Raw genomic sequence first — 12,686 nt, 5'->3', positions numbered from 1 at the left:
GGTAGCATGGATGAATTAAGAAAAGGATCTGGTCAACACACAAAGTGGACTCGCAAACCGGGTCCAGCGTTGAGGACAAACTGGTCAACACGGCACGGCGTAAGCAAACCAACTGAGATTGCTCGTGCTGAGACTTACCATCCTGTAGGACACTCCGACACTCACTGTATTGTAGAAGGACGCGCTTTACTCAAAACTTTCTCCAAAACTATTCCTTAATATATTTTGAAGTTCATGAAACTCATCAGGGTTTCTGGGCAAAATAAGAGGTCTTATTGCAATAGCTCCAATTAGTTTGCCCAAAATTTTAAGCAAGTTATACTTGTACATATTCATATTTTTTTTCTTGATCTTAAGGCCACCATGTGAAGTGGCTGCCTGGACATTGTGATTTCTTGAAATGATCCGGGTGAAAACAACAACTCAGTTACAGTTCATCAGGGTAATTAACTCCTCCTGTTAACAAAGCAGCATTGCCGTTCTCTCTTAGGTCCAAATAGGATGCCTTCTATGAATGCAAAGTCTAAGGAGGTAAGTGTTCTATCTCTCCTCTACTTTGTGAGGAATCTAAAAGTCAACCGCGATACTGACAAGCCCATGACCTGGGTTCTAGTCCCAGGTGTGTCATAGTTCACTGTGTAACTCCATCATTATGCCTCCTTGCATCGTGTAAATGAATGGGTTGGACAAGAAGTGTTTAAAGTCCCTCCAAGCTATAAAGTTTCAATTCATAATTTAAATTGTGGCTGTTTTCTATTCCAGGTTAGATGGAAGAACATTAGATGTAGACAGAGTTTCCACATTAGTGAAGCGGCACCTTTAATCTCCCTGTTGAAACCTACGGCACGCCATGGGGTCATATCAAATTGAATTGGCACTTCCCCATGTTCCATCTGCTACCAAAATGTACTATTGGTAGTTGAGGCAGCAGAGTGGTCGAAGAACCGGATTTTCTTGGCACTTCCTGTACACATGGCATGTAGATGAGTATGAGATTATCTCTAGGAAAACACTGCAAATAATAGCTGTCAATTCTTAGCAACTAACAACATGCACTATTAAAAACAAACACAACCCCTCATCCGTAAGTTCCACCTCACAAAATGTCTTCTGATTCTTTTAGTTCTCATATGTGAACCAATATTTTGTATACGTGCTCCACAATATTTTTGCTGCAGAATTCAAAAACTACATGGGTCACTAAAATCCACAGATAATCCCCAAACCTTCTGTGAGCCACTTGCTATGATCTTTCCCATGGCTAAGCTCTTCGCCAGAGATGCCAATGAACAGCATCGTCGACTGGTTTGCATTTCATACACTTTTCCAGGAAAGCTTGCTTTTTAAGGGTTTACACAATCAAGAGATTAATTTGTCTGGATTCTAAATCTTTGGGAAATTGACCGACAAGCATGAAATACTCCATCTCTCTTCCTAGCTAACACACTCCTTTTAAATTATTGCTTGGGGTCTTCTTGTCCCCGATTTAAACCTATCTATTCTTCAACTACTTATATAATTTCCAATTCTCCCTCCTCTTGCAATTCTGTGCTATACTTTTCTGAACACGGTCTTCCTATTTTTCTGTATTCTCTGTTGCATTTTAATTCCCTGAAAACTCGAATGATACACAGCACTTATGAATTATGAAAAACACAAAAGCAAAAATGATTCCCCCCAAAACACAGCAGCCAAGAGAAAATGCAAAAAGCTTGAAAATTTTACTGAATGATTAATATGAACTGACATGACATCTTCAATTAGACTCAAAGACCCCTAGGACTGAAAGAATCCAAACTCTGGATCTTTTAGTGATAAAACCAAAACACAGAGGGAAGCTAAGTGACTTGCCCAACATGATGCATCTAACTAGACACATTTATGATCTTACTCATAAAATTACACATTATCACCTATGATGGTTCTTTTCACAGTTGGGAACAGCTTCATGAAGTCTGTTCCCAAAACATGTGCAGGCAGCCACAGCGGCAAAATCCCACATCTGGAGTGACTCCTTTAGATCAAACCATCCTCTCAGAAATTCTGAAATAAATGCAACTGGTATTAGGAAACAGGAAAGAATAAGACAGGACAATGCTCCAGAGTATCAGGTTCTAAGTTGGAAGGTAAAAAACTACAAAAAATGACTCAAAGTCACTCATACACCTGAGCCCCCCAGAGAGTCCAATACATGTGGCTTTACTCATTGGGAGCAGACCTGTGTCTTCTCTTAATGAGTCCAACAAAGCCAGGTTTTCCTCCAGCAACAGAAGAGGCCACAGTTCTTTTGTTGGTCATCAGATAAAACAGCTGGCTAGAATAAAGGAGCTGGTTGTTCTAAAACCACCTATCTTTAAACAGTGGGCTAGGACTCTGCCAGGGTAAGATGCTCACCCTTAAAGAGAGACTCCGGAAATGAAAGAGTGAGAAAACCACAATCCTGCCTCTCGTGCCACCCTTCCGAAGGAGCCTTCCCTCACTGCAGAGGACAGCTGGCCTTGGGCACCATTTAACTGTCATCTCTCTCCCACTCTCTTCTTGATTTTGCCTAGATTTACAGGTGAATTTGTGCCATTAAAGGTATGATCTGACACCACTGTATTACCCTATTCCCATATTTGCATAGGGCAATCATGATCTGGGGTAGACACAGGATGTGTAAGTATTGCAGGGTAAGCAGATAAAGTCTACACACAGGCCCTGAGGAGAAGGGCAGGGCAGGGGGAGTAAAGACTCATAAAGCAGCCTGAGGACTCCTGGGAGCAGTGTGTAAGCAAGGAGAGTGGAAGAGAACAGACAGATCTAGGGGACAGAATTTATTCCAAAAATAATCTTCACCATGTTCATAACGTTTTCTGGGATTGGATTTGACAGATACATTCTAAACATTCCAACACATCCCATTTTATTGACTTTTGTTTGTTTGTTTGGTGAAGAAGATTGGCCCTGAGCTAACATCTGTTGCCAATCCTCCTCTATTTTGCATGTGGGACGCCGCCACAGCATGGCTTGATGAGTGGTGTGCAGGTCTGTGCCAGGGATCCAAACCCACAGAGCCCGGGCCACTGCAGCAGAGCACACAAACCCAAACACTACACTACCGGCCAGCAAACCCATTTTACTGATTTTTAATCAGTGTAGAGGGCCTATACTCTCAAGCATATAAGTAACCATATAACTAGAGAATTCATACTCAAAGAAATTAATCATGTTTTTCATGTAAGGACTTGATCATGGACAATGACCTCAGAGCAGAAATGTAACTAAACCAATACTGGGAAATGCATTCTGCCAGTCAGTATTCCAGGCAGCAGGAAAGCCAGACTGCCATTCCTCGAAGACCTGCCACAAAGAGCCATGTGGAAAGCCGGCTCAGAGAAATGGTGATGCTGAGCAAGAGTTCCACCTAAGAATGAAAGGTTTTAGGCTGTGTTGGACTCGTTAAGAAAGGTTACACTCATTAGAAAGTTTACCTGTTTCTAAGGAAATAATTACTTCTCTGCTAATATTAACTCCCATGCCAATGTAACCAGTTCTTATAACAATATATTATTTTAATTAGAAGCAGATTTAAAAAATCTGTGTTTCCTGCACAATGTTTGCCTTAACTCCATTACAGGAGTCAGCCTAAAGGAAATATCAGCCCCTGGACTTGTACGTGGCGTTTGTCGGTGGCCATGATGAGCTGGTCCAGATTCACACCCAGGTGACAGAGGGTTCCCCCACCAGGCCCTCTCACAGGACTCCAGGCATTTCCACAACTTAACCACACAAAAGAACACCCGGGCTGCTCCTGCTTTCCCAAGGCAAGCACAGGGATGCCCTCCTCCGTGGCCCTTTCATAACATTGTATCTTTACAAACACAGGTGTCTATGAAGCAATTTTTAGGAACTTTGCATTAAATATTGCAAATAACAGCAGCAACCTCAACACTCCATCCATTGTCTCAATAAGGAAAACTACCGGTCAGAGACCCCAAAAGAGGAGAAAAAAAAACAACAGATGTATTTATTTATTAAACACTTCAACAGCACCAAATACTTGTACCAGAGAGAAAACATATTTTTTTAAACCACAAGGCACATTCAGTAAAAATGCTTAATCAACCTTAATTAGGTTCGTTAGTTGACAATGTAAATGGATTGAAACTACTACTTAAATATTCAAACCTTCATTTTACATGCAAGTGGCTTCCAGCAAATGATAAAGCAATATTGCCGTGGGAGCGTGAAAGATGGCACTGAATTCTGGCCTATTATGAAGGAGGAGTCGCATTCCACTAGTGCCTGCTCGGTTTAACCGCCAGGCTGTTAGGGAGCCGTCTTATAAAATGAGGACGCGCCCTAATAAATTAATAGTGAACGGTGTACATGTCCAAAATTGCCTGTACTCAATGAAGCTCCGGACCACTTGGTGTCCAGACTTCAGAAAAATAACTCCTTAAAAAAAATAATGTGACAATGGTAACATTTTAAAATAATACTGAGGAGGATGATAACTGGGCAGGGCCGCTGCTGCCTGCCGCCCCTCTAAGTTGTCCAGCTGAAGGTGGTTAAGTTAGAGCCAGGTCTCTCCCTGTTGGAGGGCGCGCTGGCAGCCGGGGAGAGCCACCCGGTTTCCAGCTCCCCGTGGGCTTGACGGCACTAGGGTTCGGGCTGGGACTGGCGTGTCCGAAGCCCCGGGTGGCTCAGCCCGGCGCTCCAACTGTCCCTCGCCACGTTCCCCCAACGCAGACACCAAGTTAGAAATGCAACTCCCGGAACACAATGACGAGAAGGCACACAAAAGGAGCGAGGCGGCCGCTCCCATCCTTACCTTTGACTTGACTTTCATACTCGGCTATGATCTCTTTGTCCTTTTTGAATCTGCTCGGAGTGGACATTATCCAGCTGTTCGGGGTTTGCTCTCAATGGCCAAGTTCTGTTAGGGGGTCACAAACCGGTCTCCCCGGAGAGGCAGAGTTGTACTCCCACACGCCGGGAGCCCGGAGGCAGCGCCGACAGGAGGGCGAGGAGGGGGAGGAGGCGAACAGGAGCGAGCCGAGCCCTAGATTAACCCGGGCGCCGGCACCATACTCTCCGGAGCGGGCCGCCGTCGGGGAGCGGGGGCGCCCGGGGCTCGGGGCCCGAGAGGCCCGGCGCGCAGGCAAGTCCCGCGAGCGAGGGCCGGGGGCGTCTCCCTGCCCAGCCCTCCGGAGCCGGCCACGTCCTCTACGGCCGCCGGGCGGGCGCGGGGAGCGCACGGGCGCCCCGCACCATTGTTCGAAACCCGCACCGGGCGCTCGGGCAGGGCGGGCGTGGAGCGCGGGCGCCGCGACCCTCCCTTCCTGCTCCGGCCGCCGCCTCCGGCGCTCCGCGCTCCCGCCCTGGCTGGGGATGCTGCCGCCGCGGCCGCCGCTCCTCCGCGGGCAGAGCTGCTGCGGCCCCCGGGCAGGCGACAGGCACCGCGGGGCGAAGGCGAGCGAGGGCGGCAGCGGCGCCGGTCCAACGCGTCCTGGGCGCAGCCCGGCGGAGTTTGGGTCTCCAGAGCCGGCGCCGCCAGGGGCCTCCGCCTCCTCGGCCACGGTGCGCCCAGGCGCCCTCTGTCTGCTCGTCCCCCTAGCCGCTGCTGCCCCCCGCAGGCCGCCGGCGACAGGCACCGTCGCACGCGCCCCGGAGGAGCCGCCCCCCGCGGCCGCAAACTTGCCGGCGCGCCCTGGCCCGCGGCTGCCGGCGCCCTGCGAGCGCACTGCGGGCGGCGGGGCGGGGCGGGGCGGGGCGGGGGGCTCGCTGCAGGGGACGGCGTGGTCGCCGCGGCCCTCCCTACCCCCTCCCGGCCCGCTAGGCCCCCTCCTGTGGCCCCCCGCGGCCCCGCCCCTGCGCCCAGCCCCCGGCCCAGGGCGACGCCCCCCGCGCCTCCCTCCGCGGGGGTCCCGCCCTGCCGGCCGGATCGCGGCCCGAGGGGCAGGACGACGCCCTCCCGACCAGGGGCTCTGCCTTTGGCACAGGATGGGAGTTCTGGAGGGGCTCTTTCTGAATCCCTTGGAGAAATCCAGAATTGGTTGTCTCCATGACAGAAAGAGATGTGGCTCCAAGATGTTGGACCCCAGTAGGAAAACTGGAGACTGAATTGTCAACGACTTAGCTGTTAAAAATCGAAGGAGGGCAAAACTTCAATCTAAGGGGAGAGAAATACCATCTTTTTTTTTTTTTTTTTTTGAGGTATACTTTTTGGTGAGGAAGATTGGCCCTGAGCTAACACATCTGTTGCCCATCAACACCCCCCCCACCACCACCACCCTGGGCCAAACCCTGGGCCAAGCCCCAGTACATAGTTGAATATTCTAGTTGTAGGTCCTTCGAGTTCCTCTACGTGGGACTCTGCCACAGCATGACTTGTGAGCGGTGGGTAGGTCCACGCCCAAGATCCGAACTGGCAGACCGGGCCCCTGAAGCATAGAGCGTGAACTTAACCACTAGGCCACCGGGCTCACTCCCCAAAATACCATCTTGAACACAATATTCTCCACATCTGAGAAGTAGTTCGGGCTTGGTGTGCGAACAGGTCACACTTAGGAAGTCGCTGGCCTTTTGACAGACACATTTACCACTTGGGATCTTTCTTGGCTCCTTTCAAATCCCTTCTCAAGTATTATGGGCCTGATTTATCAAAGTGATGCGTCCAAGAGCGTGTCCAGTACAAAAATGTCTTCCCTGCGAGATCTAAGGAGAGTGGGGCCTTTCAGACTTTGATCATTCATTCATGTATTCAGTGAGAAACTTTCAGGTTCTTACTGCCGGCCAAGCACCAAGCTGAGAGCTCGGGCAGGAATCAGAGACCAGGCCCTGAGCTGAAGGATCTCACGGTCTATTGTTGGAGAAATCAATCATTACAGGCAGGACAATATCGCTGTAAGAGAGAGAAATACTCCTGGCTTTGGGAGCCCTAAGCAAGGAAACATGGACGGTGTAAGAGGTTTGGAGGGAAAGGCTTTCCAGAGAGGTGCCGTTTGAACTGTGTTTAAGGATGGACGGTAAGCAGTTTGCCACCTCAGAGTGGGAAAGGGCTGCATTCCAGGGGAAGAGGTGGCGTGGTACTCTGGGGCAGATGCAAATACAGTTATGTCCTTCACTAAAATACCAGATCGCTGGTGGGAGGAGAAAAATATTAAAAAATTTTAAATATATATGCATGTTTCCACTGATCGTCCACGTTGTGTTTAATAGTAAAGCTTTTTAAAATTTATTTTAGCAAAATTTTTAACTTTATAAACCGAAGAGAATGTAAGGAAAAAATTTTTTTTACGTTTTTTTCCCCCCTTTTGCCACACAGGAGGTTAAGTGTGGACCCCTGACTTCATGTGGCACTGTCTTCTGTAAGTGCACAGGGTGAAGAGCCAGACATCCAAGGCCGAGGCTGGGAAGGAAGGTCAGGGCCACCTGGGAGCACGTGGTTCTGTGGACGGCAGCAAGCCTTTCAAGCAGAGTGTCATGAGCACACAGATGCTTTAGAAAGATGACTGTTGGCAGCGTGGAAGGATGAGTTGGCCAATGGGAACAGAGAGGCCAGAGGCAAGCAGCCGGCTTTGGTGATGATGGAAGTCAATCTAACTGACTCCTATCATGCAGCCATGGCGCTGTGGGATTTAGCTTATGTTTGCGCCTAGGAAGGATAACTAGGCAGCGGAGAATGCAGCCCCTAGAAATCAATTATTGGCTGAGTGTAGACCTGAGCCACCGTGGTAGGTACAAGCCCAAAAGACAGGGCGCCCAGGGGTGAATCCCAGCTCTGCCGCCTCCTGCGTGAGCCGGTGGAACTCCCTGCGCCTCTCCAGGCCTCAGCTTCCTCATCTGCGCAGTGGGTTCATGCCTCGCTCCTGGGGATGTTATAAGCGCTGACTGAGATGACACCAGAAGCCTGTACATACCCAGTGAATGTTAATGATCTTTGTTATTATCTCAGTTTTAATCTTCTTTGAAAGAAAGCTATTTAAAAATTAGAACCAGTATCGTCATTATCTTTGATTTCATCATGGTGTCTAATAAACCACCAATACATTTTCTTGAATGTTCATTTTTTTTTTTTTTTTAAGGATGGGCACCTGAGCTAACAACTGTTGCCAATCGTCCTTTTTTTTTCCTTTCTGCTTTTTCTCCCCAAATCCCCCCAGTACGTAGTTGTATATTTTAGTTGTGGGTCCTTCTAGTTGTGGCACGTGGGACGCCGCCTCCACGTGGCCCAAGGAGTGGCGCCACGTCCGCACCCAGGATCCGAACCAGCGAAACCTTGGGCCGCCGCTTTGGAGCTCGGGAACTTAACTACTCGGCCACAGGGCCCGCCCCTGAATGTTCACGTCTTAACGTTAGTAAGCCACCATTTTATTGTTGTTGAAGATTGGGTCCCGCCCACTAAAGAAAGCATTTTGCATGCATTCTTACAAGAACCCTACAAGGTGGACACCATTGTCCTCAGTTTACAGGTAAGAACTTGGAAAGTTCAATAAATGTGTAGAGGCCTGACTGGGCCAGAATTCCAGCCCCTATCAGCTTGCCTCCAAGGTGAGTTTTCCCAATTTTTCATTCTGCTTCCTAAGAACTTACGGTTCCTTTAAACTTGTGAAGCATGTTCGCATACAGTGAAGCGTGTGCGACGGATCCAGGGTTTTCCTTTGGTGAATCTTCTCATCCAGCCATTCAGTGTGATAAGCAAGTCAATTGTTCTTTTCAGAGTTGCTCTTATCTTTCTTATATTTAAGAACCCACTTTGCCTCACACAGCTCGTATGGAGAAAGCCTGTGACTGAAGATCCAGAAAGCCGGAGTGACCCCGGTTTGGGAAACAGGAGCGGGGGTTCTAATTCTGTGCCGTTGCTCCCCCTTGTAGAGGCTGTTTTCTAGGCCATACAACAGGGGTGGTTGTCTGCACTTTGCCACCTCACGTTTCCCCTCCCCCACCATACTCCAGCTCTTTAGGGGCCTGTTGGGAGAAGTTTGGAGTGCCTGACTGTAGGATCCCTACTACATGTTAATCCACCCTGGTATCCAGCATTTTCTTTTCAGGACCCCTCCAGATTTCCTGAAGTGAAAGTTCATATACCACCTGACCGCAAACCCGAGAGTGGGTAGCACTACACCCTGGGGCTTTGCACCATCCTACAGCATCACTTTGGCCCAGTGGTAAATAATTGAAATCACTTTTAAAAGTTAAATATATAAATACATTAAGGAGTTAATGCCAAATTCACACGATTTAAAAAATTTTTTAAATTTATTTATTTTTGTGAGGAAGATTGACCCTGAGCTGACATCTGTGCCAATCTTCCTCTATTTTGTATGTGGGATGCTGCCAGAGCGTGGCTTGATGAGTGATGTGTAGGTCCACACATGGGATCTGAACCCAGGAACCCCAGGTCAAGAAGTGGAGTGTGGGAACCTAACCACTCCACCACAGGGTTGGCAATTTTTTAGCTACAGTTTCAGCGTCTAAGAATTTCACTGCAGAGGTAGGCCATTTGGCTGCTCCCCGACATGTAAGGGATGCAGGGATGTGTTCTCCTCTGCGTGTGGGGATGGAAAAGTAGATGAAGCCCTTTCAGTATCCTAAGTTTTATTCTTGGATCCAGCCAGTGCATCAGAACACCAACTGTGGTGCCTGCATATCCTGCACTGTCTTGACCCTGTGACCCTTGGCTTCTCAAGCTGCTTACCGTAGTGCTTTCAATGGATGGTGTTTTGGTATGGTGTCCTGGGCAGTGTTTTATCGAGTGCCATTTTATCATTGATCCAGCTACATCACAATCACCCTGGGAGTCTGTTTAGAGGTCAGACACATGGGACCTCCTCTGCACTTAAAGCCACACTTCTCAGCTTTAATGTGCATACAAATCACCCGGGAATCTTGTTAAAATAAGGTCTGGATGCCTCCTGGAGTGCGGCCTGAGATCCGGCATTTCTACTGAGCTCCTGAACCATGCCAATAATGCCGTCAGAAAGCCCACACTTGGAGGAGCCAGGATCATGGGTTCCAAATTTGGGGTGTGAGGAAGTCCCTATGTGATTCTTACGCTTGAAGAATCTTGTGAATTTTAAGAATCAAAGATTCTTATGAATCTTTGACCAAGCCCAAGGGATATTAAGAGAATATCCTTGCAAAAGATTTGTTACATTTACCCACATAACGCTGATGATGTTGTCAAGATTTTTTCCAATTGAATCCATCTCTAAGAAACTGAATTTTCTCCTCCAAGATATTAATTCTGTTTTAACTACTTCATCTGTAAAATGGGGATAATAATTACTCTAATAGGTTTGTGGTACAGATTAAATACAAAGTGTATATAAAGCACCAAGCCAGGCACCTAAGTGCTAAATAAATGTTGGTTGTTCTTGTCATTGTCATTGCTATTATTTTGGCGCAGAAAGATAACTTCCAAGTTTATAGCAAGACCATTGCAATTGTGGAGGACCTAGTGGTGTATTATTTGGGTCTTATTTACCTCCCTGTTTAAACCTCCTATGTCAATTGAGAATTTCTTTGGCCTTAAAGAGTTTGTTTCGTAATATATTAGTTTCTGTGTGTCTGCATTTCCTATACACTACCTCCAATCTTTTATAGAATGATTTCTATAGTCTATTCAATTCTAGTCAACAAATATATATTGAGAATCTATTAAATTGAACCATAAATATGACATTGCTATTTGACCATTAAAGATGTAAAAGATGGCAATGTCATATGATTCAATGCAATGCTATGAGCACCAAACTCTGCAATTGGTGTAAACGAAATTCAACAATAAAAGCCCACTTGGAATATCCAAGTGGAGGCTCAGTTGAACCCTGTTCAAATCTAGGGAAATCCACTCACTCATAGTTTGGATTATCCAGTGTGGTTTGCCAGGTAGTCAATCAAGAAATATTAATCATTGTTTTAAAAGAAACTTGGCCCATAATCGAACAGCAGCTGGTGGCAATGGACCGTATAAATAGCCATTTTCCCTTTTCTGGTAATGGAGTAATAAGAACAAGCTGTCAAAAGATGTTGTCAATTTCATTCCGAGGCCCTTTCCCTGGGAGGGAAGCGGGTGGAGTCTGCCAGTCCAGGTGAGTGTAGATGAGGCCCTGGAAGGGTCGATGCAGGAGATACAAATGAGAGACGGCAGGAGACCGAGGACAGAGAAGGAAGAGGTGAAGAAACTAAGAGAAAAAGCAAAAGAGAACAGTAAAATGAAGGATTCTTCTAAAATGTTCAATTGCATAATTTAAGTCCCCACCCCCCCAAAAAAAACTCATCTCTGATTTTTAAGAAAACTCTTTAAAGCTAAGATAAATCAGGGCTTTAAAATATCTTTCATTTTCTTTGAATAAAACTGCTTTATAATATTTTTAACCATCTGCTCAAAATCACCTGCTTCCATTTGCACAAATTATCAAAATAGAACTTGCTGTGTTTAATCTCATATTCATAACTTCCAAACACCCACACATAGCAGTCTTCTCATCAGAATTACTATTTTCTGCTTTGAAATCCTACTACAACTTCCATGTGGCTGCTGCACAATATAAGCAGAATATGAATATTCAATGAGCCCATCCTGATGAAAGTATTAAATCCTGTCACTTGTACAAAAAAAAAAAAAAAAAGATGGTATTATTACTCAGAGGAAAACAGCCAAAGTTTGGCAAGAAATGGCAGCTGCAATTCAGTTGTCAGCATCAGAGACGGGTTAGAATGTAGAGCAAACCCTAACAAAGGAATTTATTTTACCAGGAAATGCACGTATCTCTGATGCTTATGTTTTAGCAAATGAATGACAGACTCCTCCCTTGCTTCCATTGGACTTTGGCACCATTTTAAGGCTGCCTGATTTTGTCACCTCTTCTACAGAGAAACAGGTCTGTGCACAGTTGCTCCTCTCTTTACTTGTGGACATGCTCCTGGGGAGTGTGCCAGGGAAGCTGAAGGTTAATAAGTAGGATCCCACTGAAATATAATGCAGACACTTGCTATTTAAAAGAATCTCACAGTATAGTCTTTTGTAAAGCAAAGAACACTTTTGGAAAACAATTATCATCTGCTCTAATTTTTTTGGTGTAAATTTGAACTTTTATGTACCAGGTCTTTCTTTAAAGCAGTAGTTCTCAAACCAATCTCAAACCTTTAAAAAATGTTTCATTTATTTGCTTATGGTTTGAGCGGTTATAAGTTTACAGAGGGCAGAAAGCACGGAGAGCACCCAGACACTCCCTCCCACTGGCCGTTTCCCTTATCATTAACATTTTGCATTCGTGCAGTACATTTGTTAGAACTGATGAGCCAACACTGATGTGTTATTAGCTAAAGTCCATGGTTTGCATTCGGGTTCACTCTTTGTGTTGTACATCCCATGGGTTTTGACAAATGTCTAATGACATGCATTCACTAACACAGTATCATACAGAATAATTTCACTACCCTAATTGCCTCTCTTTTGTAATAAATATTTTGTAACACCTCATTTACTATCCTGAAAGAAAATTTATAGAAAATAAAATTTACCTGCTCTCATATTTTTCTTTATATAATCAATTTAATATCCTAACTATAAAATGAAGAAGAAAGAAAAACAAAGTAAATCTTGATAAAATGATATATATTTCAGTATGTTAATATTTGGACCCCACTACACTAGAAGATTTGAAGTGGTCACAGGCTTGTACCTACTTGTA

At 46.0% G+C, this 12,686-nt stretch overlaps 1 protein-coding gene across 2 annotated transcripts in view; it reads right to left on the bottom strand.

Moving 5' to 3' along the window:
• The window catches only part of SRGAP1 (SLIT-ROBO Rho GTPase activating protein 1), a 258,617-nt gene extending 253,288 nt beyond the window's left edge, over positions 1-5,329 (bottom strand). For both annotated transcript variants that reach the window (XM_008524590.2, XM_008524591.2), the window contains exon 1: positions 4,817-5,329. In XM_008524590.2, coding sequence (XP_008522812.1) covers positions 4,817-4,883 — 67 coding nt within the window. In that variant the 5' untranslated portion in view covers positions 4,884-5,329. The remainder of the gene's footprint in view (positions 1-4,816) is intronic.
• Positions 5,330-12,686: the final 7,357 nt, after the last annotated feature.

This window comes from Equus przewalskii, chromosome 5 (assembly GCF_037783145.1).
Source record: "Equus przewalskii isolate Varuska chromosome 5, EquPr2, whole genome shotgun sequence".
Taxonomy (NCBI): domain Eukaryota; kingdom Metazoa; phylum Chordata; class Mammalia; order Perissodactyla; family Equidae; genus Equus; species Equus przewalskii.
Note: the sequence above shows the minus strand (reverse complement) of the source record. Positions and strands in the feature narration are given on the sequence as shown.